The sequence below is a fragment of the Lycium ferocissimum genome, chromosome 5, assembly GCF_029784015.1.
Source record: "Lycium ferocissimum isolate CSIRO_LF1 chromosome 5, AGI_CSIRO_Lferr_CH_V1, whole genome shotgun sequence".
NCBI classification, from domain to species: domain Eukaryota; kingdom Viridiplantae; phylum Streptophyta; class Magnoliopsida; order Solanales; family Solanaceae; genus Lycium; species Lycium ferocissimum.
The window spans coordinates 33,989,741-34,014,441 of NC_081346.1; the positions used below are offsets into that span (position 1 = coordinate 33,989,741).

The following is a 24,701-nucleotide window of genomic DNA, read 5'->3' on the forward strand; positions in this document are numbered from 1 at the left end:
TTTGGTGAAATGAAATGTCCAAATGAAGTGGAAATAATTATATAAAGCGGAACTTAAACTCCCGTCGGGCAATTCTGCGCCCATTTTGACGGGCCGTATAAATTCCTACGGACCGTCAAAATGGTCCGTAGAACTGCCCAGTCAAATATGGTTCACTGTGACCATTTGACGCTGGGCTGGTGCAATTTGACGGACCGCAAAATTTTCTGCGGGGCGTCAAAATTCCCGCGGGCCGTCAAATGGTCCGCAGAAATTTTCTGCTCAGACAGTCTGTCGTAAATAGCCATAACTTTTTACTCGACGTCACATTGACGAACGGTTTGTTGCGTTGGAAACTAGACTCGATGAAATTCAATTTGGATAAAAGAAACACACCAAAACTCCTCATATTCTAGGAGATATGCCTCCCCCAATCTGGACCAAAATCCTGTCCGAAAATTTTGCCAAGTTTTACCAAAGTTCCCACAAACTCCATTCCTTTATTTGCTTGTTCTTAAATCCTTCCATAGCTCATTTCATGGGCTTAAACCCCCATAACCATAATATGGGAACATGTAATCTCATATATCCTAAGGTAACTCCCGTTTCCACGATTAGGACAACTAACGCCTAACGAATCTCAACGGACGAAACTACGAGGTGTAACATTCTCCCCCTCTTAGAAACATTCGTCCTCGAATGATAGACTCTTGGGGATTCTACAAAAATTTTGCCAGAGTTTCCCCTATAATATGGCACTACCATCCTGCATAACAACCCAAAATACATCGCCTCACAGGGCTATAACAACACGACAATAACCATGGCCACACACGACCAAGAAAACATCAAGAAAAGCATTACATACCTGAGGTTAATGGCGTCTCTTCCTGAATCTCTTCTGAAGGTGAAAATAAATGCGGGTACCTGGAATTCATGTCCTCTTCGACTTCCCAAGTCATTTCCTCTCTATTATTATTTTTCCATAAAACTTTAACTGAAGCTACCTCTTTGGTTCTGAGCTTTCGTACTTGCCTATCTAAAATGGCAATGGGGACTTCTTCATAAGACAATTGTTTAGTAACTTGGACATCATCTATTGGCACAATTCTAGAAGGATCTCCAATACACTTACGAAGCATCGATACATGGAAAACTAGATGGACTGACTCCAAATCCGCAGGTAGGTCTAATTCATAAGCCACTTGGCCTACCTTGCGTACAATCTCATAAGGTCCAATGTACCGGGGACTAAGCTTGCCCTTTTTGCCAAATCTCATGACGCCCTTCATTGGCGACACCTTCAAGAATACCCAATCTTTCACTTGGAATTCTAAGTCTCTTCGACGATTATCGCATAGGATTTCGACGACTCGAGTCGTTAATAATCGATCCCGTATAAGCTTGACTTTCTCTATAGCTTTGGACCAAGTCGGCCCTATCAATTTGGTCTCTCCTACTTCGAACCACCCAATTGGAGATCTACACTTTCGCCCATATAAAGCCTCATACGGGGCCATTTGGATGCTAGAATGATAACTATTGTTATAAGCAAATTCAATAAGTGGTAAGTGATCATCCCAACTACCTCCAAAATCCAATACACATGCCCGTAACATATCCTCAAGTCTGAATGGTACGTTCAGCTTGTCCATCCGTCTGTGGGTGAAATGCCGTGCTAAGGCTCACCTGAGTCCCCAAACCTTCTTGGAAAGATTTCCAAAAATTGGCTGTAAACTGAGTCCCTCTATCGGAGATAATAGAAACTGGAACACCGTGAAGTCGCACTATCTCTTTAACATAAAGCTTTGCATAATCTTCTGCTACATATGTAGTTCTGACCGGTAAGAAATGAGCTGACTTCGTGAGTCTATCCACAATCACCCATATAGAATCATACTTACGTCGAGAACGGGGTAAGCCTGTAATGAAGTCCATGTTAATTACTTCCCATTTCCAAGTTGGAATTTCTATAGCTTGCAACAATCCACCCGGCTTTTGGTGCTCAATTTTCACTTGCTGACAGTTAGGACATTGAGCTACGAATTCCGCTATATCTTTCTTCATCCCATTCCACCAATATATAGATTTAAGATCATGATACATTTTCATTGCTCCTGGTGAATAGAATAACGGGAACAATGGGCTTCTCTCAATATTTGGTGGCGTAATCCTACAACACCAGGAACACATAACCTGCCTCGGCATCGGAGAACTCCATCTCCAGAAATCTCAAATGATGAGTTCTCCTTCTGAGGGAGTGTATTTTGTAATGAATTAGCATGGGATCTTCGTATTGACGCTCTTTCACTTCCACTACTAGTGACGAGACCGCTGCATTTTGAATGATAGCTCCCATACTACCTGAGTCCACTACTCGAACTCCTAGGCTAGCTAACTACTGGAGCTCACGAGCCATCTCTCTTTTCTCTGGCTGAACATCACATAAACTTCCCATAGATCTACGGCTAAGAGCATCAGCCACTACATTTGCTTTCCTGGGATGATACAGGATGTCAACATCATAGTCTTTCAACAATTCCAACCATCGCCGTTGCCGTAAATTCAGTTCTTTTTGCTTGAAGATATACTGAAGGCTCTTATGATCTGTATAAATATCAACATGGACGCCATACAAATAATGTCTCCACATCTTCAATGCATGAATTACTGCAGCCAATTCAAGATCATGGGTCGGATAATTTTTCTCATGTTTCCGCAACTGTCTTGAAGCATACGCAATCACCTTACCATGTTGCATCAACACACAGCCTAACCCAACGCCTGAAGCATCACAATAGACAACATAACCTTTCGATCCCTCTGGAAGTGTCAGGACTGGGGCAGAAGTTAATCTATCCTTTAGCTCTTGGAAACTACGTTCACAAGCATCTGTCCATTGAAACTTAGCTAATTTCTGGGTCAGCTTCGTGAGTGGTGCAAAAATAGAAGAAAAGCCTTCTACAAATCTCCTGTAATAACCTGCTAAGCCCAGAAAACTACGAACCTCCGTAGGTGTTGTGGGCCTTGGCCAAGTCTTCACCGCTTCAATCTTTTGGGTATCTACCCGAATACCATCGGCTGAAATAATATGCCCCAAAAAGGTCACTGAGTTCAACCAAAATTCACACTTAGAAAATTTGGCAAATAACTCTCGAGTTTGAAGAACTCCAAGAACGGTACGCAAATGATCCGCATGTTCTGCCTCGGACCTAGAATATACCAGGATATCGTCAATGAACACAATCACAAATAAATCTAAGAAGGGCCTGAACACATTGTTCATCAAATCCATAAATACTGCCGGTGCATTAGTTAGCCCGAATGACATTACCCGGAACTCAAAATGGCCGTATCTGGTTCTAAAGGTTGTCTTAGGAATATCTTTCTCCCTAACTCGCACTTGATGATACCCGGATCTCAAATCTATCTTTGAAAACCATTTGGCGCCTTGTAATTGGTCAAATAAATCATCAATCCTTGGGAGAGGATATTTGTTCTTGATCGTCACCTTATTTAGTTGCCGATAGTCAATACACATTCGCAAGGAGCCATCTTTCTTTCGCACAAACAACACGGGTGCTCCCCACGGGGAAGAACTAGGCCTAATAAAACCTTTTTCAAGCAAGTCCTTCAATTGCTCCTTCAACTCTTTCAACTCTGCGGGAGCCATTCTGTAAGGAGGAATAGATATGGGCTTTGTATCCGGTAGCACATCTATAGCAAAATCAATCTCCCGCTCTGGAGGGAGGCCTGGAAGCTCTTCCGGGAATACATCCGGAAACTCATTCACCACGGGGACAGACTGAAGAGTTGGCGATTCAGCTTCTACATCATGAACCCGAACTAGATGGTAAATACAACCTTTGGCGATCATTTTCCTTGCCTTGAGATAGGAAATAAACCTACCTTTTGGGGACGCAGTATTTCCTTTCCATTCTAAAACTGGTTCTCCCAAAAACTAGAAGCGAACCATTTTCATTCTACAATCAACATTGGCATAGCAAGAAGCCAACCAATCCATGCCCATGATAACATCAAAGTCCACCATTTTTAACTCATGTAAATCAACCATAGTACGATGGTCACAAATCACAACTACACAATTTCTATATACTCGACTAGCTATTACCGGTTCACCAACGGGTGTAGATACCTCAAAAGGTTTGATCGACTCCGGTTTGACCCCAAACCGACCCGCAATATATGGAGTAACATATGACAACGTGGAGCCCGGATCTATCAAAGCATATACATCATGAGAAAATACCGATAATATACCTGTGACGACATCGGGAGAAGACTCAAGATCTTGGCGTCCAGCCAAAGCATAAATACGGTGCTGAGGACCACTAGAACTGGGAGCTCTCCCTCTACCTCTACCATGGCTGACCGGCGCCTGTGAACCTTGCCCCATAGGGCGTATCGATGATGAAGAACCGACTGCCGATCCTGAAGGCTGGACTCTACCCCTACCACCAACCGAGGGGCAATCACGCATGATATGGCCTGGCCGACCGCATGTATAGCAAACCTCTGAACCTAGTCGACACTGGCCCCAATGTAACTTCCCACACTGGGAACATCATGGCACGGTGGCCTAGCCTCGACCCGAATCACCCCGAACCGAGAACCCGAAGCCCGAAACTCGACTCGGCCCGGAATAAGTAGATCTATCAAATCTCGGCCTACGTAAACCGTGGAGGCGCACTAGTCATAGAATGGCCTCGAATGCCTAGAAAACATATATGTCTTGGCCCACCTCTAAACTCACTTGTTGGACCCAAAGATCTAGCCCTCTTGTTATACCCTCTATCATGCTCACGCTCACTTCTTTGTTGTTGTTGGCTTTCTTCCAAATTTTGGGCATGGGCTTGAATGCGTGAAATATCCATGTTGTCCTGAAGGGACGCAGTCAAGCACCTATCCATCAAATGTGGCCCTAGGCCTCTCACAAATCGGTGCACTCGATCACCCATATCCGCTACCATAGCCGGAGCATACCTAGCCAAAGAGTTGAAGCGGAGACTATACTCTAAAGCACTCATACTTCCTTGCCTAAGATTTAAGAACTTATCGGCTCTAGCTCGCCGAACCTCTGGAGGCAAGTAATGTCGGAGGAAGGCATCCACAAATTCTTGCCATACCGGGGAGGTGCATTGACTCCCCGTGAAGCCATCCAAACTGTGTACCAATGAACCGCAACATCCTGGAGTCTATAGGATGCTAACTCCACCGATTCAACGTCCGAAGCATGCATTAACCGGAGTGTCCTCAACATCCCATCAATAAAATTCTGAGGGTCCTCATCCGGCTTCGACCCGAAGAATTTCGGAGGGTTCAAGCTAATAAAGTCACGGGCCCTTGCACTAACAACCCTATCACCTTGCCCTGTACCTTGCCGCTGAGTCTGGGCGGCAACCAACTGAGTAAGTAAATGAATGGCCTCTTTTACATCTTGGCCCGACGCATCCGGTGGAGGAGCTGGAGGTGCTGGAGCTGGGGCTGAGGCTCCCTCATGCTCCTCAGAAATAGGTACTGAGTGAGAGGACTGAGATTGAGCCGCATTCTGGGACTCACTTTCCTCTACAACCGTTGGCGGTGCTCTTTCAAAGGAATTTTTCTCGCTTAATAGGCTTGTCTTGCCCTTTTGGGCTGCCGTAGCTTTTCTCTTTACAGGCATTTCTGAAATACATAATACACGGTTAGGGAAAAAGAAATCCTTATATCATGGCTCTATCGCACGATCTTATGAAGAAAGAAGGTCATTCATTCCTAAAATGCCCGCAGCCTCCTGTTTATAAGTGTGGCGCGCAACACACCCATAAACAAGACTCTACTGGACACGGCTCGTAGACACACCCTAGGATAGAACCGAAGCTCGATACCACTTTTGTCACGACCAAACCGGAGGGCCATGACGGGCACCCGGTGCTAACCCACCCGGTACCTCTTATCGTACTCTCATATTCACATCTAGGTGAGCCACATGGCTTACTCATAATTTATATGCATCAATAGTGCTAATCTCGTTGGGCAACAACACATTTATATCATCATCAATAACAATGCCCATATCCATATACACAAGCCGACGAGGCTATCAAAATGATATACAAAATATAAGCCGACAAGGCTAAGGACATCTAATCATATACAACTGTCTACGAGCCTCTAAGAAGAGTATGTCACATCATATAGGCGGGACAGGACCCCGCCATGCCCATAGGTATGTACACAAAAGAATAATACCAAAAGCTGTAGCTTCGGATGAAATGGAGCTCCTCTATGCAGTCCCTGAATAAGATATCTATGGATCAAGCCTGTCTCCCTGTCCACCTGCGGGCATGACGCAACATCCACAAACAAAAGGACGTCAGTACGAATAATGTACTGAGTATGTAAAGCATAATCAACATCATAACAGGAGCATAAGAGACAACATAAGAAATAGCATAAGATGGGAGAATCAGGAGATAGTAGCCATCATCGTAATTACTTACTTGTCTTTCATAGGGACCTTCCATTTCTAGTGCGTGCTTGTGTACATACATATATACATATACAAATATCCATATCCGTATCCATATTCGTATCCGTATTTATATACATATTCGCATCCATAGCATACCCGACCATGAAGGTTCGGTGGTTTCACATACCCGGCCATGACAAGGCTCGGTGTCATACATACCTGGCCCTACCAAGGCTCAGTGTTATCCGTACCCAACTGCAGTGGTGTGCGCGCAATAGATATCATACCCGGCCATATAAGCTCGGTGTTACATAATAGTCATATATACTTAGACACGTATACATAAAAGTCCATAAGTATCATCAACATCATTGCCATCATCATTTTCGTTATATCTATCCTTAGAGGATCAACTATCATATAAAAGAGAAGTACTAGTATCGTGAAAGTATCGAGAATCATGAGCTTTGGTAATCTTAGAGATAGAGTCATTTATAAATCATTATGGAACTCATGAAAGGATATATATATATAGGGAACCATGCCTTAATGAAAGAAGGGTTAGCCTTACATACCTCTTCGACTTCTTAACTATTTAGCGTTCACCGTTGAAGCTTGAATAATCTACATTTAGAAGGATTCATACCATGGTTAAGCCTTAATGATACTCTTAAATTCAAACTAGAATAATTCATGTTCTAATGAAAATTGGGCAGCATTTCCCCTATTTTGTCAACTTCCACCATATCACAAAACAACTCCCAACAACCACAATAACATCCATAATACACTCATATCATAATCAAGTATTCACATTCATTTAGCCTTCAAAATTCATCCTTATGTTTAACTTATGCTAGCAACTTCATACCCATTTTAGCACATTTTCATATAATGCTTCCTCATCACCATTATTACCTTCCATAGCAAGATTATATCCATATCATACTAAGAATCATAACTCAAGTTAGCTTACTACTCAAAAACATCATAAAAACTACATTTAGAACTCATTTTCTACTTTCTCCTTCTACCCAAGTTGTTCAACAACTAAACATTCTTGATAACATGTAATAAGTATGAAAACTAACCTTTTATCTCATAAGAATGAGCTTTGGAGCAAGCTATCAACTTATATGAAAACCCTAGCTTCAATATCCAAAGAATTCTTGGAGTTTATTAACCCTAGCAAGACCTCTAACACATGGGTATCTTGATTCTTGCCTCTTGATATTTAATCTCCCTTGGATTTTGGCTTGGATTAGTTTATGGAGTGGAAGAGAGGGTTTTTGGAGAGCCTTTGGATCTGATTTGGTGAAATGAAATGTCCAAATGAAGTGGAGTAAATTATATAAAGCGGAACTTAAAATCCCATTGGGCAATTCTGCGCTCATTTTGACGGGCCGTCAAAATTTCTATGGACCGTCAAAATGGTCCATAGAACTACCCAGCCAAATATGGATCACTGTGACCATTTTACGCTGGGCTGGTGCAGTTTGACGGACCGTAACTTTTTACTCATACGTCACATTGATGAATTTTCCGTTGGGGCGTCAAAATTCCGCGAGCCGTCAAATGGTCCGCATTCTAAATTTTCTGCCAATCGACCAAAATTCTATGTCTGTCGTAAAACATGCATAACTTTTTACTCAGACGTCACATTGACGAACGGTTTGTTGCGTTGGAAACTAGACTCGATGAACTTCAATTTGGACAAAAGAAACACACCAAAACTCCTCATATTCTAGGAGATATGCCTCCCCCAATCTGGACCAAAATCCTGTCCGAAAATTTTGCCAAGTTTTACCAAAGTTCCCACAAACTCCATTCCTTTATTTGTTTGTTCTTAAATCCTTCCATAGCTCATTTCATGGGCTTAAACCCCCATAACCATAATATGGGAACATGTAATCTCATATATCCTAAGGTAACTCCCGTTTCCGCGATTAGGACAACTAACGCCTAACGAATCTCAGGGTGGGTGAAATGGAGGCTCACATCCGGAGTATTGTGCGACAAGAATGTGTCGCCGAGGCATAAAGGTGAATTCTACAGAGTGATAACTAGATCGACATTGTTGTATGGGGCAGAGTCTTTGGCCAATCAAGAATGCCCATGTTTAGAAGATGAATGTAGCGGAGACGAGGATGCTTAGATGGATGCTTGGGCATACTAGGAGAGATATGATCAGGAACAAAGTTGTACGGGGCAGGACAAAAGTGGCCCCCCGTGGCGAACAAAATGGGGGAATCGAGACAACGATGGTTGGGGCATGTGAAGAGGAGGTGCGTGAATGTGCCAGTAAGGAGGTGTGAGAGGTTGGCTATAACAGGAGTTAGGAGAGGTAGATGTAGGCCGAGGAAGAACTGGGTGTGGGGGGAGGGGGGTGATTAGACAGAACATGGGCACAACTTCAGGTCACTAAGGACATGACCCTAAATTGGAAGATGTGAAGGTCGAAGATTAGGTTAGAAGGTTAGTAGTAGGGGTGGGCGTTCGGTTCTTCGGTTCGATTTTATCAAACTTTGGTTTGGCTATTTCGGTTTCGGTTTTTTGAAGGTGGACACTGAACACCGAACCAAACTAGTTCGGTTCGGTTCTTTCAGTTTCGATTTTTTCAATTCAGTTTTTTTGATATGACATTAGAAGCGATTCCATTTACACTAATTCATATTCTCAAAAGCAACAAAACATAAAACTAAAAAATTAAAATCAAAATCAAACAAACAGGATACACAAGAACAGAAAACCATAACCATAATATAGGATTACTAGGTGTTATATACATACAGTAAGAATAATTAAGAAAACACATAAAGGACATACATTAATCCTAAAGACACATCCTAGTCACCTTTCTTTGTTAAGGATATTTGATTTTCTCAACTGAAGTGGAAAATTAGGGATACAAAAGCAAAAGAGAGCTTATTACAATTGGGTTTTTTTTGGGCTTAAACTTAATGGGTCTGGACTATTTTAATTTTTTTGGGTAATGTATAAATTTCGGTTCGGTTTCATCAAAGTTCGGTTCGGTTTCGGGTTTTTGAAGGTGAACACCAAACACCGAACCAAACTAGTTCGGTTCGGTTCTTTCGGTTTCGGTTTCTTGAAGTTCGGTTCGGTTCGGTCCGATTTTTCGATTTTCGGTATTTATGCCCAGCCCAGTTAGTAGGTAGCTGAGTGTTCTCCTTAGTAGTAGTATTTAGTTAGTACTCGCGTAGTTTTTCTTTTCTTCAATGTGTATTATTATCTGTTGTTTGCTTTGTGTCTTGCTATTGTGCTGTCATATTTTACTTGATACTATGCTTCAAATTCTTTTCTTTTATTTCGAGCCGAGGGTCTATCGGAAACAATGTTTCTACCCCATAAAAATAGGGGTAAGATCTGCGTACATCTTACCCTCCACAGACTCTTGTGGGATTACACTGGGTACGTTGTTATTATATATGTTATCCAATGACTATAATATAGAAATTAATAATGTAGGAATTAATAGTGTTCAGCTCTACACACGTCTTCTTTTTTGAGAATGTATTGCAATGATTATGTTTATTAGATATTTTATTTTTTTGTACTAAAATTAAGATATATGGTAAAAATTTGGAATACATATTTATTTTTAAGCTTCATAAAATGGAAAGGGGATTATGATAAGTTTGAGGAAAAGATAAAGATAATGTTGTCATTTAGTATTTAATCTATGTATTACTTAATTCTATCTTATATCTCAAACCAACAAGCAATTTCGTGAAATAAAAAGAGGAGAGTTTGAAAACCAGCCTTTTCCACAATTGATGAAATTCAAATTTCCCCCATGGACGAGTTGTATGCATGAGTGCCAGATTGGCAACCTTCACGTGAGAACAAAATCATCTGCGGTCAGGATCTCACCATCCAAATCATCTTGCCCAATTACGTAAACATAGAAAGAGGTATATTCTCTTCCCAAAAAGCAAAATAAAACTCGGAAGTCTTAAAATATCTGATTATATAGGCAGGCGGCACCCTGGAGAGAGTCTTGCTTGCTAAGGAATCATCTGAACAGAGAAATCTTGACGAAAGTGGTAGTGGGTGAGTTTTTTCTATGCTATTATTTCTTGTTACTTATCTCTTTCTAGCTGTTTTGTGAAGTAGATCTGTGTCATAGGCCACGTGGGGTTTCTTGTGAATTGAGTGCTGGATGAAATGAATGAACATTCTTGATTTGCTCGCCAATTCTCTTGTATTCATTTTAGAATTTGTGAAAAGATGATTTTTGATCATCGTAAATTAAGTGAAATTTACATCCAAGAAAGATCCACGATTATACACCAGGTTTAGGTGAAAGGTAAGTTTGTCATAGTTGATCGGTTCTGAAAAATGTATTGGTTGTCCTTTTTTTTTTTTTTGTGTGTGTGTGTGTGTTTTTTTTTTTTTTTTTTTTTTGGTGGAAATTATAGATACGTTATTTTCTTTCCTAAGTTCCCAGGCAAAAGACCAACAGAAGAAATACTTCAGCTTTTGTTGGATTGTCCTTTGGTTTCGGTAATCTATTGTGAGCTGAAACTTTTCCAGCTTCACGTACTTTTGTTGGCAATCTTATATATGATGAATCTATTGTGTCTGTACTTTTTGTATATTGTTATGTAATATTTAAACTAGCTTAGTGATTCAAACCAGGATAATGGTAATGGAAAAATGTTTTTCTTGATGAATTAAACTTCAGAGGGTCCTTTCAGTGCCTGCTAGCTGATTGGGTTAAGTATGTGACAGTCTTTAGATTGAAATTCATTTTAAGCAAGAAACATTTCAAAATTATTTGCTAACAAATCCTTCAAGTTAATTGATGAATATAATCACGCAGGAACATGACTAGTTAATGAAAGACATCCATTTCCAAGTTGGAGTGGAAATACAAGTTTAATACAAAACTTGTCAGAGGGAAAATATACAAAGGATGACTGATTTGTGTTTGCTTTCCTAATGTGGAATAGTTTTTTGTTTTCCCTATATTGTCTCAATCAAAATAGTAACTCTAATTAGTTGCACTCAACTGTAGGTGGAACTTCTCGTCGTCTCTTGGCAGTACATCTTCTCTTGAATCCTCCCTAACGTTATCCTTTTTTGTGTCCTATCAACTAGCTATAAAGTCCCACGATGGTTGCACAGGGCTTCGAAGTGGATTTAGATAAAGCTCTTGTCTTCCAGGTAAAAACTGCAACTCTACGTATTTCTATTTTAGAAGATCTGTCAAGTAAACCATGATCAATGCTGCCATCAGGGTATCTTTCCTGAAGTTCATCTTGTAGTTTCTGTTCATCTTGTAGTTTCTTTCTCCCCATGCTCGTCTGCTACTGATGGCCTAGATCTGTTACATTTGTCTAATTAAAGATTATTTTGTAATTTGTGTTCATAAGGGAAGCACCTCATCCCAGTTATTATCATATATCCATCTGTAGGCATCAAAATCCATATGATGTTTGTTTTACTTGCCTAGGAACCCAAAATAAAAATGATAGCAGAAATAAAAGAGACAGATATAAAGAGAAGAAGGATTCTCTTCCTGACATTGTTTAGATAAAAAACCTATTCTAGTGATCGTATTGTTTTCAACTTCTCTTTGTCACGTCAAACCGTATTCCTTAGCCCCTAGCCTTTATTTCATCACTTTAAACTAAGTAAGAAATAACTTTGTTCAGCTAACTCATACCAATAAAATATCTACTCATTTTTCTTTTTGACTTCTGGATTATGTTCTTAGGTTGGCCACCTTGGAGAAGCTTATGAGGAATGGGTTCACCAGCCTATCGTTAACAAGGAAGGACCTCGATTTTTTGAAAGTGATTTTTGGGAGGTATTGCTTTATTTAATCCTTGATGCCCATGGGACTCAACAGGGTCACTTTTTACTCCCGATGTATTATTAGAGCTATTGTTATTCAGTCTCTTCATCTGCCATGCCACACACGCATAAACAAGTATGACATACTTAAGTGCTTTCATTTGTAACAATTGTTCAAGTAGAAAAACTTGCTAGACATGGAATGTACCTGTGTCAAAGACATGAATCCTATACTCATACCAGAGTCCATGTAACATTCCATTTGACAGGAACTCCATCTATAGTGGTATTGAGATGTTTTATTTGTGGAACAGTTTCTGACTCGTACAGTTTGGTGCGCAATTCCAGTCATTTGGCTCCCAGTTGTGTGCTATAGCATCTCAGTATCAATCCGGATGGGCCATACTGTTCCTGAGGCGGCATTGATTGTAGTTTTTGGAATTTTTGTGTGGACATTGATGGAATACACTCTTCATCGATTCCTTTTCCATATAAAGACGAAGAGCTATTGGTAAGTGCTCTTTGTACATCTTCTGTCTCCAGAGGGAGAGGATTTTGCACTTATAGTGTCCTACCAGTTTCTGGCCCTATTCCTTAAACATATTACAACATTGAAACTTGTTACAGGGGAAACACGGCTCATTATCTCCTTCATGGTTGTCATCACAAGCATCCCATGGATGGTCTACGCCTTGTTTTTCCTCCTGCTGCGACAGCTATTCTTTGTGTACCGGTATGTTTGATTTCATACCACTAGCTTAGTTAATATTTAGCTCATATTCATGGAATTACGCATCAATCCCAACCAAGTTGGGGCTGGCTATATAAATCCTCATTAACCATGTTTCTCCATTTAAATTCATTAATAAAAATTACTAGAAGTTCTCTATAATTTACCTGACAACGTAAATGGATATAATTGTATGTGCACACACAAATAGCCAAAAAAACTCCAGTTTTAACAAGTTACAAAGCTATTTAGTGGAAAGAGAACCCTTCCAGTGACACTGAGATCTCTCGCTGGTTCGTAAAACCTATAGAGGAATAAGATAGACACCTTGTTTCGGTTACTCATTGATTTTCAAGTAGAAATTGACTCATTGTTAACCCTGATGATGTGAGTTTTTCAATCACTTGTCTAATACAGCTAAAGGAAACCAAACACTTAAAAATCCTGAGGCTTCTTTTGATGGGAAGTATATTGCATCATAGTCCTACAGGAGTGAAGTTTTGTTCACGTCACTGTACGGCAGCCATCATTCCTATTGACTCTGTCTTCTCTTTTCTTTTCGTATTAGGGACTTAGAATTATTTTCAGTGATTAGAAATCTGAAGACAAGGCATAAAATTATGATAACTCTCTCCCAACTTTGTATTAAACTCAAATACAAAGAATACCGAGTACAAAACAATACATACAACAACAACAACAACATGCCCAGTAGAATCCCACAATGTGGGGTCTGGGGAGGGTAGAGTGTACGCAGACCTTACCCCCACCTTGAAAGGTTGGGAGGCTGTTTTCGGAAGACTCGACTCAAGAGAGAAAACAAGACAAAAAGTCAGATAGGGACAAACATATCAAAAACAATATGAAAACGAGGAATAACAAAAGCGAGAAAGTCATGATAGAACAGTCTGGAAAGAAAGGAGCATTAGCTACCATAGAAATATAAGATAATCAAAGTACAAGGCCCAACAAATATAAGCAGAAATCAAATGGCAATAAACGAATGAGCAAAACTACAAGTACTAGGATGAAAGGATAAGTAACCTGGCCTACTATCTAATGCGAGTCCTCACGACCTCACTATCTAAGGTCGTGTCCTCGGTTCGAAAGCTGCGCCATGTCTGTCTCCAATCACCTCTCCCAAATACTTTTTCGGCCTCCTCTGCCTCTCCCGAAACCGTCCAAAGCCAACCTCTCACCCGCACCGGAGCGTACGTGTCTCTTCTCTTCATATGTCAAACCGTCTCGACCTCGCTTCCCCGTCTTGTTCTCCACCGTCTTTACTCCCACCTTGATGGGATATTTTCGTTCCTAATTCTATCCTCCAGTGTGCCCGCACGTCCATCGCAAAGATTCGCATTTCGCGACTTTCATCTTACGAACGTGAGAGCTGCGGCGCAACACTCCGCCCCGTGCAATATAAAGTCGGTTCAACCACTACTTGTAACTTGCCTTTAAGTTTGGTGGCACTTTCCGTCACACAACACTCGGAGCCGAGCCTCCATTTCATCTACCTCGCACTAATACGATGTGAAACATCATCGCCGATACCCCATCTCCTTGTATAATAGTAACCAAGATACTTGAAACTTCCTTCTTTGGATGGCCCGGGTACCAAGCCTCACTTCCATCGTCGACGATGCGTACGCATCGAACTCCGCACTCCAAGTATTCTGCCTGTCCTACTCAATTTAAATCCTTTAGACTCCAACGTGCGTCTCCCGCCCTCTTAGCAGCGTTAACTCCGCTACGAGTCTCACACCGCACTATCATCGCATGAACAACATACACCAAGGCACCTCACCTTGTATTTATCACGTCGATTCATCCATCACCAAGGCGAATAGAAACTTCCATGAGCCGATCCCCGACGCAACCCCTAAGCCAGGAAACCAGGAAGTGCTCCGAGTCTCCTCTACGGAGGTCCTTACCACTGTCTTGGCTCCATCATACATATCCTTTATCGCTCTAATGTACACCATGGGTACACCTTTAGCCTCCAAGCATCTTCATAGGACCTCTCTTGGCACTTTGTCGTAAGCCTTTTCTAGGTCGATGAATACCATGTGCAAGTCCCTCTTCCACTCCCTATACTGCTCCACTAATCTCTCCTTACAATATGAATGGCTTCTGTAGTCGAGCGCCCGGCGCAGATCGAAAGCGGTTCTCCGAAATAGACACACCTCTCCTCACCCTCATCTCCACCACCCTTTCCTGCTTTCATAGTGTGACTTAGCAACTTGATACCTCTATAGTTGTTGCATGACTTTGAATGTCGCCTTGTTTTTGTACAGTAATCATTGTACTCCACCTCCATTCTTCGGGCATCTTGTTGTCTTGAAAATAACATTAAACAACCCGATCGACCACTTGACCTACCACTGTGACTTTTCCAAAATTCCCCGGGAATCTCGTCAGTCCGATTCTTGCCCGCGCATCCTACGACAAACTCCCTAACCTCACCCAACCTTTATACTCTCTGATATCCAAAGTCGCGACGCTTTATCGAGTACTCCAAGTCTCCCAACACAATGTCTCCGTCCCCTTTTCGTTCAAGAGTTTATGAAAGTATGACTACCATCTCTGTCCAATGTGAGCTTCCTCTACCAATACTTTGTCATCCTCGTCCTTGATGCACTTCACTTGATCCAGATCGCGTGCCTTCCTCTCGCTCGCCTTGGCAAGCCTGAACAACTTCTTCTCCCCCGCTCTCGTCCTCTGATTACGCATACGCCGCCGTTTTGTCGCCGAAAACCGCCAACTTCGCCTCCTTCTCGCCATCTTAAACTTTTCCCTTTCGTCCGCTTCTCGTCATCATCTTGTTGCTACCCGACTCACATACACCTAACCTTTTGCTTTCGCCTTCCTTGACTTCTCTTTTATGTCCACCACCGATCCCTAGTTGCCCGCACCATGACGGCCTCTTGAGACCCCCAATACCTCTCTAGCTGCTTCCCTAATACAACTAGCCGTCCTATCCCACATACTGCTCGCATCCCCCCTACTATCCCACGCTCCTATAGCCAAACTTCTCCCCCATATCTAGGGCTCTCCCCCACCTAATCCTCTGTCGGTCATCCACGACCCTTTTCTTCTTCTTCTTCCTCTTTATCTCCAAATCCATCACCAATAGCTTATGCTGGATCGTAAGATTCTCACTCGGAATGACTTTGCAGTCCTTACAGAGGCCTTTATCATCTTTTCTAAGGAGCAAAAAGTCTATACGCGTCGCATTGCCGAGCTACTAAGGTTACCAAGTGCTCCTCCTTCGGAAAACTCGGGTTGGCTACCACCAATCCAAAGCCTTTGCGAAATCAAGGAGTGAGACTCCCACCGTTCGTCCCCGAAGCCAAATCCTCCATGCATATCGTCATAACCCTCTGAAACGGACCCGATGACCGTGCCCATTGAAATCTCCTCCTACGAATAACTTCTCAGTAGGCGGTATACTTACCACCACTTCGTCCAAGTCCTCCCAAAAGCGCCTTTTTCCTCCTCGTCCAAACCCGCTTACGGCGCGTAAGCACTAATAATGTTCAAGGTGAACCCTCCAACGACCAACTTAATCGCCATCATCCTGTCATTGATCCTCCTAACCCCTACCACCTTTTGATCTCTGGCTAAAACTATCTACTAAGATCCCTACCCCATTCCTATACCTCGACCTACCCGAGAACCAAAGCTTGCACCCGTCCACATCCTTAGCTTTAGGTCCTACCCATTTAGTCTCTTGGACACAAGCAATATTAATCCTCCTCTTCTTAAGAATCTTAACTAATTCTATGGACTTCCCCGATAAAGTCCCAATATTCCAAGACCCTACTCTCAACCTAGAAGCTCCCTCAACCCCCTTAGCCCCCCCATCCCTAGCCCCCGTCCCCAACCAAGAACATGACCCTAGTCTACGATCCCTCACCAAAGCCACTAAAGCAAATATACGCTAGTCACAGGTTAATCTAAGACAAACAAAGGATCAATACTAAAGTACAAGTTAGCAAGAATCTATAGGCAGTGAAATAGATATTCAATTAGGCGGAGCAGGCAAAATTTATAAGGCTAAAAGACAGGGAATGGGCTACTGGAGGTACCGACTCCAAGTAAGTAGAACCTGTTCACCACCAAAAAAAGAAATCCCTGTTTGCCGCTGGACATACTGTTCTCCACCGGAAAGCACTGTTCCCTGGCTGGAATCACTGTTCACCGCTAGGAACTGCCGGAAAACTTGGGTACCTGTGCAGAAACTGACTGGAAACCTACTGGTGAAGGGTTCCCGGTCGCAGGGTAGAGGAGGAAGGAAAAGAAAAAAAGGGAAGAAAGAAAGAAAGAAAGAAAAGAGAAGAGAGGAGAGAGAGATCTGGCCGGCCGGAAAAACGTACTACCGATGGTGGTGATCGTCGTCGCCGGTCGGGGTGGCCTGGTGGGGGTGGGGGTGGGGTGGCTGATCTTACCGTTGTGAGGGGAAGGTGAGAGAGGGGAGAGCAGCTGTCAGTAGCAGTAACTGTCTATGAATTATAGAAAAGGCAAGAAATCTTCTACAAAACAATACATGAATTTAGTAATTCATATATTGTGATACTAATATAATAATTCATCTGAACAGTATTCTTAATATCTACAGTTCTACACTAGTCAAAGTAGGTAATTTTTTTTTTTTTCCGAGATGGAGAGAGAACAAAAGAGTGCCAAGTTGAAAATCGTATATTGTTGTGTATGTTTATTTGAGGGACATTGATTATAAAACTGTAGTAAACATTGAATTGATCGCACTATTTGTTTTTTTGCTGAGTAGCTATTACTATTAGCATTTCCCGGAGCTTTTGATATACTGTGCTTTGTGATTGCAGTTCTGGAATTTAATCAAACTCATTTCGACTCCCTCAACTGCTCCTGCTTTATTTGGAGGAGGCTTGTTGGGCTATGTCATGTATGATGTAACCCACTACTACTTGCATCATGGACAACCAACAAGTGAAGTGCCAAAAAATCTCAAGGTAAGTGAGGCACCCCTCTAATGTTATCTTATTAATTGCCTTGCCGGTATATCACTAGCTTCATAAGGTCAACCTTATGATTTTATCTGATTATTATGTGTATAGTTTTTGAGATGTCTGCTGGCATCATGAGGTATCTGTCTAGCAAAATGCTTACCTGACTGATTTTAGGTCTGTGTTGGCTCCTATATTCATGTGCAATAGTGTTTTAAATTGTGTGATAATGCCACAGCAGTGATGTTTTATCTTTTAGTTTGTAGGAAGTATAGCAGAAAAGATTAAATGATGTTAACTGTACGATCTTCTTGTCCTGTTTTGTTTGGCAGAAATATCATTTGAATCATCACTTTCGCATCCAGAACAAAGGTTTTGGTATCACTTCTTCTTTCTGGGACACGGTGTTTGGAACGCTACCACAATCTAAATCAGCCAAGAGCAGATAATTCCTTTCAGAGATGAGAATCGCATTTTATAGCATTATTAAGTAGAAAGGGCAAACATCTTAGTTTTATCCTTACATTCTTTCATCTGCTGTCACATTTCTTCTAGATTTTTGTCGGCAAAGTGGGCATCTCAGCTATGTGCCTGACTTGTGCAAGGGTTACATAACCTGGTTGAAAAACATTGTGGTCTATCTGTCCATCTAGGTTGTATTTAAGTTTATCATCGGACTGCATGTTGGGTAAGTTATCATCATCTGTTGTACTATGGAAAATATATCCGGTTAATATATGTAGCAAAGGTTATATTTATTTCTTTTCATTTTCGTAGAGAAACTAGCACAAGTAGTACTCCTTTCCTGAAATTACCTCCTCGTTTCTTTTTGTAAGGGTTGAATGAATCAATTTTTGGGATTCTTAGTAGTCCAATTGGTCAGCTACTTAAACTTTCGTCTTGTTGGTGAGGGTTCAATTCCCTACCTTGTAATCCATCCCCTGTTCGCCCTTCCTCTTCCTTTTACGTATATCATAAGAACTTTTTAAAAAAGAATCAATTTTCAATCTTAATTTAGACTTTGATAACACTTATCTCATTAGAAATTTATACTAGTTTTAGAATTATGATCATGATAAAAATAGTATTAGAGCCAAACAAAATAAGATATAGTAAGGTTGTAGAGGTCTCATTTACACAGATTCATTAGTGAGAAATTCACTTTGTTCCAAGCCCAGCTGTAGGGAACAGCTTCTTTAACATCACTAGAGACAACGAGAAACTATATCACATATACCATGTGACCTATTAATTTGCATAATATTGAAATCGTTGTCAAAACAAGTAGGAAAAGACTTTGATTATTTTTATGCATGCAAGCAACAATCTAATTGGGAAAAAGAAACGTAAGGGACATTCAAAATAAGATGATAGACTATACATACTATCCAATTATTTCTTTCTCAAAGTACGACTTGAAGAAACACTACTTTACAATGTGAACCACATTGTCACCCTAATGGATTTTCATCGCGAGAAAGATTTCCTAAAACTTAAAACCCAAAGGTCAAGAGAAAATATAGATCGAATGAACCAAAAAAAAAAAAAAAAAAAAAAAAAAAAAAAAAAAAATCTGACCCAAAAAAAAAAAAAAAACGAAAAACAAACAGAGAACCAAACATATACTATCAGGAGGTAGTCATATTGACAGAGCAGTTTTCATATTTATATTTTTTACACAGCCAGTTTTTTTTTTTTTTTTTTTTGGCAGCTCATGAGAAACTTCTCCATTTTAATTCATCCAATTTTCTTGCTAGGTTTTGGAGGAAGTGTCCCAAAGATCTTGTCCCAAAAGTCTGAAGTGATTCCATATCCCTTATCTTGAACTTTGAAATGATGGTCCATATGATATCTCTGTAATACACAATACCAAGAAAAGAAAAAAAAAAAAAAAAAAAAAAAAAAAAAAAAGAACAACACATTACTAATATAACATGAAGAACATGCATCTCCACAAGTACAGATTTATCATTTTTATGGGTTTAGCCTTCCGGTATACAAAAATCTACTGACCCAACAAATCTAAATTTGTGTCATGTAGTTCATTAAGGGGTAAAGTGTTCCTTACCAAGAAGTTTTCCATTTTTAGTGTTTGAAACCTTTGACTAAGAGTAAAGGAGCCCAACCATCCCACTATAATTGTTGATGGTATTTATCATGTTTATGCTACTAATAATTAAAAATATAACCGGATAAGGTAAGATAAGTGATAGGATAATTAACATGAAGTTATGCTATTTTATTTTATCATGTATATGTGTAATTTGTAAATATGACTAGTAAAAGTCTTGGATTAATGATGTACCTTGAGCGAATGGGAAATTCCTTTCAATGGCTTGCCATGATGCAAGTAGTAATGGGTGCAGTCATACATAATATAACCCAACAAACCTCCTCCAAGAAAGGCAGGGGCATATGTGAAAGGTACTAACAGCTTAACTAAACTCCATAGCTGCAGTACCAAGACAGTAGAAGATTAGAATATAAGAACAAATACATTATGAAAAAAAGCCAAAAAAAAAAAAAAAAAGAGTTTCTTTAAGTAACAGTTGTCAGGTGGAAACGACATCTTACAAAAAAAAATAAAAAAAAATCTCAACATATGACTAATATAATAGAATCCAATGTGGTTCGATCTTTCCTGAGACTTTGTGCATAGCGGGAGCTCGGTGCACTGAGCTATCTTTTATTTATTTATTGTTGAGTATCATCGTCCTAGACGTGGTTGTTGTGGTTGACGTTATTGTTATTACTAAGTATTATTTTTACTTTGTCATAGAATATCTTGACCAGAACTTTGTCAAATACAGAAAGTAATTTTAAAGAACTTTTAATAAGTAATAAAATAATAATAATAACAAAACTATAAAAGTGAACTTACTGGGAGTAGCAAAATAGCAGTTGCAGCAGGGGGGAAGACAAGCCTTAGTCCATCCATTGGGTGCTTGTGGTGACAACCATGAAGAAGATAGTGTAGTGTGTTTCCCCTGCATTTCATCCTCTCAAACTATTAGTATTGCTTATAAAGAAAAAAAAAAAAAACACTAGAGCTAGTAAATAAGCCGGAGCTCCTGTGGATTAGCTAATTGAAAGTAGCTATGAGTATCAAGTACTGACAAATAGTACTCCTTCCCTTCCAATTTATGTGGCACAATTTAGATTTCGAGAGTCAAATGAGTTTTTGTTTGACTTGAATTTTTTCATACACCTTCTAAATGTTTTGAATTGTCAATTAATGTGACTTATAGTCTTTTTTTACTCCCTCTATCGCAATTTATGTGATACATTTTCTTTTTTAATCTGTTAAAAAAAGAATGATACATTTCTATATTTAGAAATAATTTTACTTAAACTTCCCCTTTTGTTCTTAATGAAATGATTTACAGCTACACAAATATCTATGACTTATTTTAGACCACAAGTTTTAAAAGTCTTTTTTCTTTTTTAAACTCCATGCCTAGTCAAACTATATTACATAAATTGGGATCGAGGGACTACAAACTTTTCATGTCCGAAGTTTGACTCTTGAAATTCGAAACATGTCCGAAGTTTGACTCTTGAAATTCGAAACCGTGCCACATAAATTGGGACAGAGGGAGTACTTTTTAGTGTTGAAACTGATTTTATAAAAAATCCTTACATATTTGAGTTCAAGTGTTGAAACCGGCAATAAGCATCGATGTGTTTTGTGAAAAAATGGTTTCTGTTAAAATGTTTAAGAATAAGGAAAGGAAAGAGAATGTACCAATATCCAGTAGTCTTCATGTGGAAAACAAAACGATGTAATGAGTACTCAAGCAATGTCCATAAAAAGATGCCAGCAACAAGTGTTGCAGCTATGTGAGGAGGATAAAGCCCTCTCTTTGATGATATTGATGCCAACCACCCTACTACTGGCACCCACACTGATGGAATTGCCCACCATGGCGTCCGAGTCAAAAACTGCAAACATTCACCAACTCAATTCTTCTTTGTTTTTGCCTCCAATTACTTTTTTTGGATTTAATTTAGAGATAATGGTCAACCCGAATTATCCCTTTTTCCCAAGTTTTCTAACTATCAGTTGTTCCCTTTTCTACCTAAATATGGTGATTGTTGAGGTGGGAAAAGGGAACATAGTTGAGGTGTGTTTTAATGCATGGTGATAATTCAGGTAGGAAAAGGAATAGCTGATATTTAGGGTGTGAACTCGAGAAAAAGTCATAGTTCAAGTGTATTTTTGACCATTAGCTCTTTATTTTATATACATTAATGGAGTAAAATCATCAATATAAATTAAATTGTTATAATTAGAAATCGAAAAATGGGAATTACCTCTAGAAGTCCATTTGCAAAAAATCTTGGGCTTTCTCTGGTGATAATTGGCTGATGAACCCACCCCTCATATGAATCTCCAAGATGGCCCACCTAATCCAAAAGTTACATGCTTTGCTTTCTTAGAAAAGGAAGTGAAAAATATAAATGAAAAGTAGAGGAAATAAAAAAGATATGATCCTTTATGGTGTTTTGTTCAAAATTAGAAACGGTAATGGAAGGAAAAGCTGCTTTTAAAATCCCATCTTTCTTCTAAAGTGAATTTTCCTTTGCTTCATTAATCTCCTCCTCTTTTTAGATCCAACATAGAAAAAGAACAATTGTCATTGTTTGGTTTGAAAAATCAATGCACTTCTATATTTATTTCTTTTTGTTGAAAATTTTGTTTAATTATTTCGTAAAAAAAAGCAAAAAGAAATAAAATAATAAATTAAATATCACAAGACTTATAGAGCAAATCACTATTTGTAAAAGTGTTATAAGACAGTGTAGTAAGTTTTGTAAATGTATGAGAAGTATTACGAAGAAAACATGTAACTCTCTTGAAGATAAATATTATCTGACCTGAAAAACGAGTGGCTTATTTAAATCCACTGTGAATCCCTGTGCCACCATCTTGGCACCCTTTTATAACATGAATAAAAAACAAATTAATTATGACAAACTCAGGCCAAAAAGAAAGATTTATCAAAAAAACAATTATAATATTAAAACTTAATGCTCATTTGAGAAAGATATGAAACTTAAATAACTATTTCCATCTCTCACGATATAAATGTTCAATGATTTCAGAACCTCACGTCAACAAATATAATACTTTTATGTATTTGAATCGTTTTAGCGTTAAAAATTGAATATATTATCCCATTTCGTTTTGAAAATTAATCAAATTTGGGAAATATTTCAATCTAAACAAATACACATGCACAACTAGAAGTTAAAACAACTACTAACTAATTATTATATTACTAGTATACATATGAAAAGCTATTAAAGTTTTCTTAACAAATATTATATTCTGGACCTAATTTCAAAAGTACAAATTCAATAAAAAGATTTAAAGATCCAGCCGATTCAAATTTAAATTCAGGACAGGACCATCCACTAGTGGAGATGGGACGGTGACGGGGAAAAAAAATAGATCCCACAATTGGATTAATTTGTTTTGACATAAAGTTACTTCATCATTATTAATTTGCAATCAGAATCCTTAAATTGACATGCATAGACATCAAAAGGTGAGCACAAAAAGAGAATTAATATAAGAGTCAAAGAGACAACCTAATGACACTGCTGTTTGATCTCTGAAGCAGATGAGAAGCAGATAAAATACTCTTAGGTAAATTTCTTCTGGGAAGAGAAAATCAAGATAAAATATGAAGGTAAAAAGGGTAAAAATAGTTACATATGTCAATTCTCCGACTTAATCGTCAGAGAAAAAGGAGAGAACAATGGAATACTTGGGAAATAAGAAAAAAATAAGTTGTGCTTTTGAATGGTTACAGGTTGCGAAGATTTAGGAGAGCCCTACGCAGGTAAGCAATTTACCACAACCTCAAAATAATGTCCATATTTAATACTGAACACTAAAATTTAAGAAAATAATACAATATTCTGTTATATGTTTCGTTTACTCATGCGACCTCCCAAAATTTCTAATTTTGCCATTCTGGAAATAAGAAAAAATTCCAACTTTTTATTTGTTGTTTTAGTAATTGTTAGTGATCAATTTATTATATTGATATTAAGCGGGAAGAATTGAAGGTGATGGCTTCCTTTGATATCTCTAAATCGTCCATAAAATAAACGGAGAAGGACCAAAAATGCCAGTGGACTATTGGAAAAGGTCAAAAAAAAAAAAAAAACTCTTTATTCACCTATTTTGATAAAAATATCCCTCTGGTTACATTTTTAGCTCACTTATGCTTTTTGACTAACATTCAGCATTGAATTTTAAAAAAAAATTATTTTAAATTCCACGTGGCATTTTATTACTGGTCAATTTTACTTTGATCCAATTAAATAAATTCACCCGCCCGATTTTCTCACATAACCGATCTGTCCGGAAAACATAAAATCTCACTGAAAAAATCATTTTCGGCCATTTTGCTCTACTTTCTCATCTTCTTCGAGCGTTCTCAAAAACCTAACTCGTTGGGTTTAGAATCAGTTACAAAGTTTCATGAATCAGTTCTCTATGGAGTAATCACACCACTAGAAAATTGTACTGAAAAGAAAATCACACAGTGATGGAGCTCCCCAACTATAACACCTTTTCCTGGTTCGACTTCAGTTTTACTTGTGCAATGTACATAACTACCAAAAAGCAACATTATCTTTATTTATGTAAACTTCTTTTTTCCCTTTGCTATCAGCATCAACTATTCCATCCATTCAA

General features: G+C 39.2%; 2 protein-coding genes across 3 annotated transcripts; one reads left to right on the forward strand and one right to left on the reverse strand.

Moving 5' to 3' along the window:
- The first annotated feature begins 10,230 nt into the window (after positions 1 to 10,230).
- Positions 10,231 to 18,757, forward strand: LOC132056747 (dihydroceramide fatty acyl 2-hydroxylase FAH1-like). Of its 2 annotated transcripts, none has more exons than XM_059449074.1 (7): positions 10,231 to 10,525; positions 11,493 to 11,641; positions 12,195 to 12,287; positions 12,589 to 12,785; positions 12,902 to 13,007; positions 17,849 to 17,995; positions 18,322 to 18,757. In XM_059449074.1, the coding sequence occupies exons 2-7, from the start codon at positions 11,591 to 11,593 to the stop codon at positions 18,436 to 18,438; spliced, it is 711 nt and encodes a 236-aa protein (XP_059305057.1). In that variant the 5' UTR covers positions 10,231 to 10,525; positions 11,493 to 11,590; the 3' UTR covers positions 18,439 to 18,757. The 2 variants fall into 2 exon arrangements, with proteins under 2 accessions (XP_059305057.1, XP_059305056.1); XM_059449073.1 differs by having other exon boundaries at positions 11,576 to 11,641.
- Positions 18,758 to 19,352: 595 nt separating this feature from the next.
- Positions 19,353 to 23,832, reverse strand: LOC132056748 (dihydroceramide fatty acyl 2-hydroxylase FAH2-like). Its single transcript, XM_059449075.1, has 7 exons — positions 23,585 to 23,832; positions 22,868 to 22,927; positions 22,304 to 22,396; positions 21,735 to 21,931; positions 20,871 to 20,976; positions 20,295 to 20,441; positions 19,353 to 19,843 (listed from the first exon to the last, which is right to left on the reverse strand). The coding sequence occupies exons 2-7, from the start codon at positions 22,916 to 22,918 to the stop codon at positions 19,727 to 19,729; spliced, it is 711 nt and encodes a 236-aa protein (XP_059305058.1). The 5' UTR covers positions 22,919 to 22,927; positions 23,585 to 23,832; the 3' UTR covers positions 19,353 to 19,726.
- Between the last annotated feature and the right edge of the window lie 869 nt (positions 23,833 to 24,701).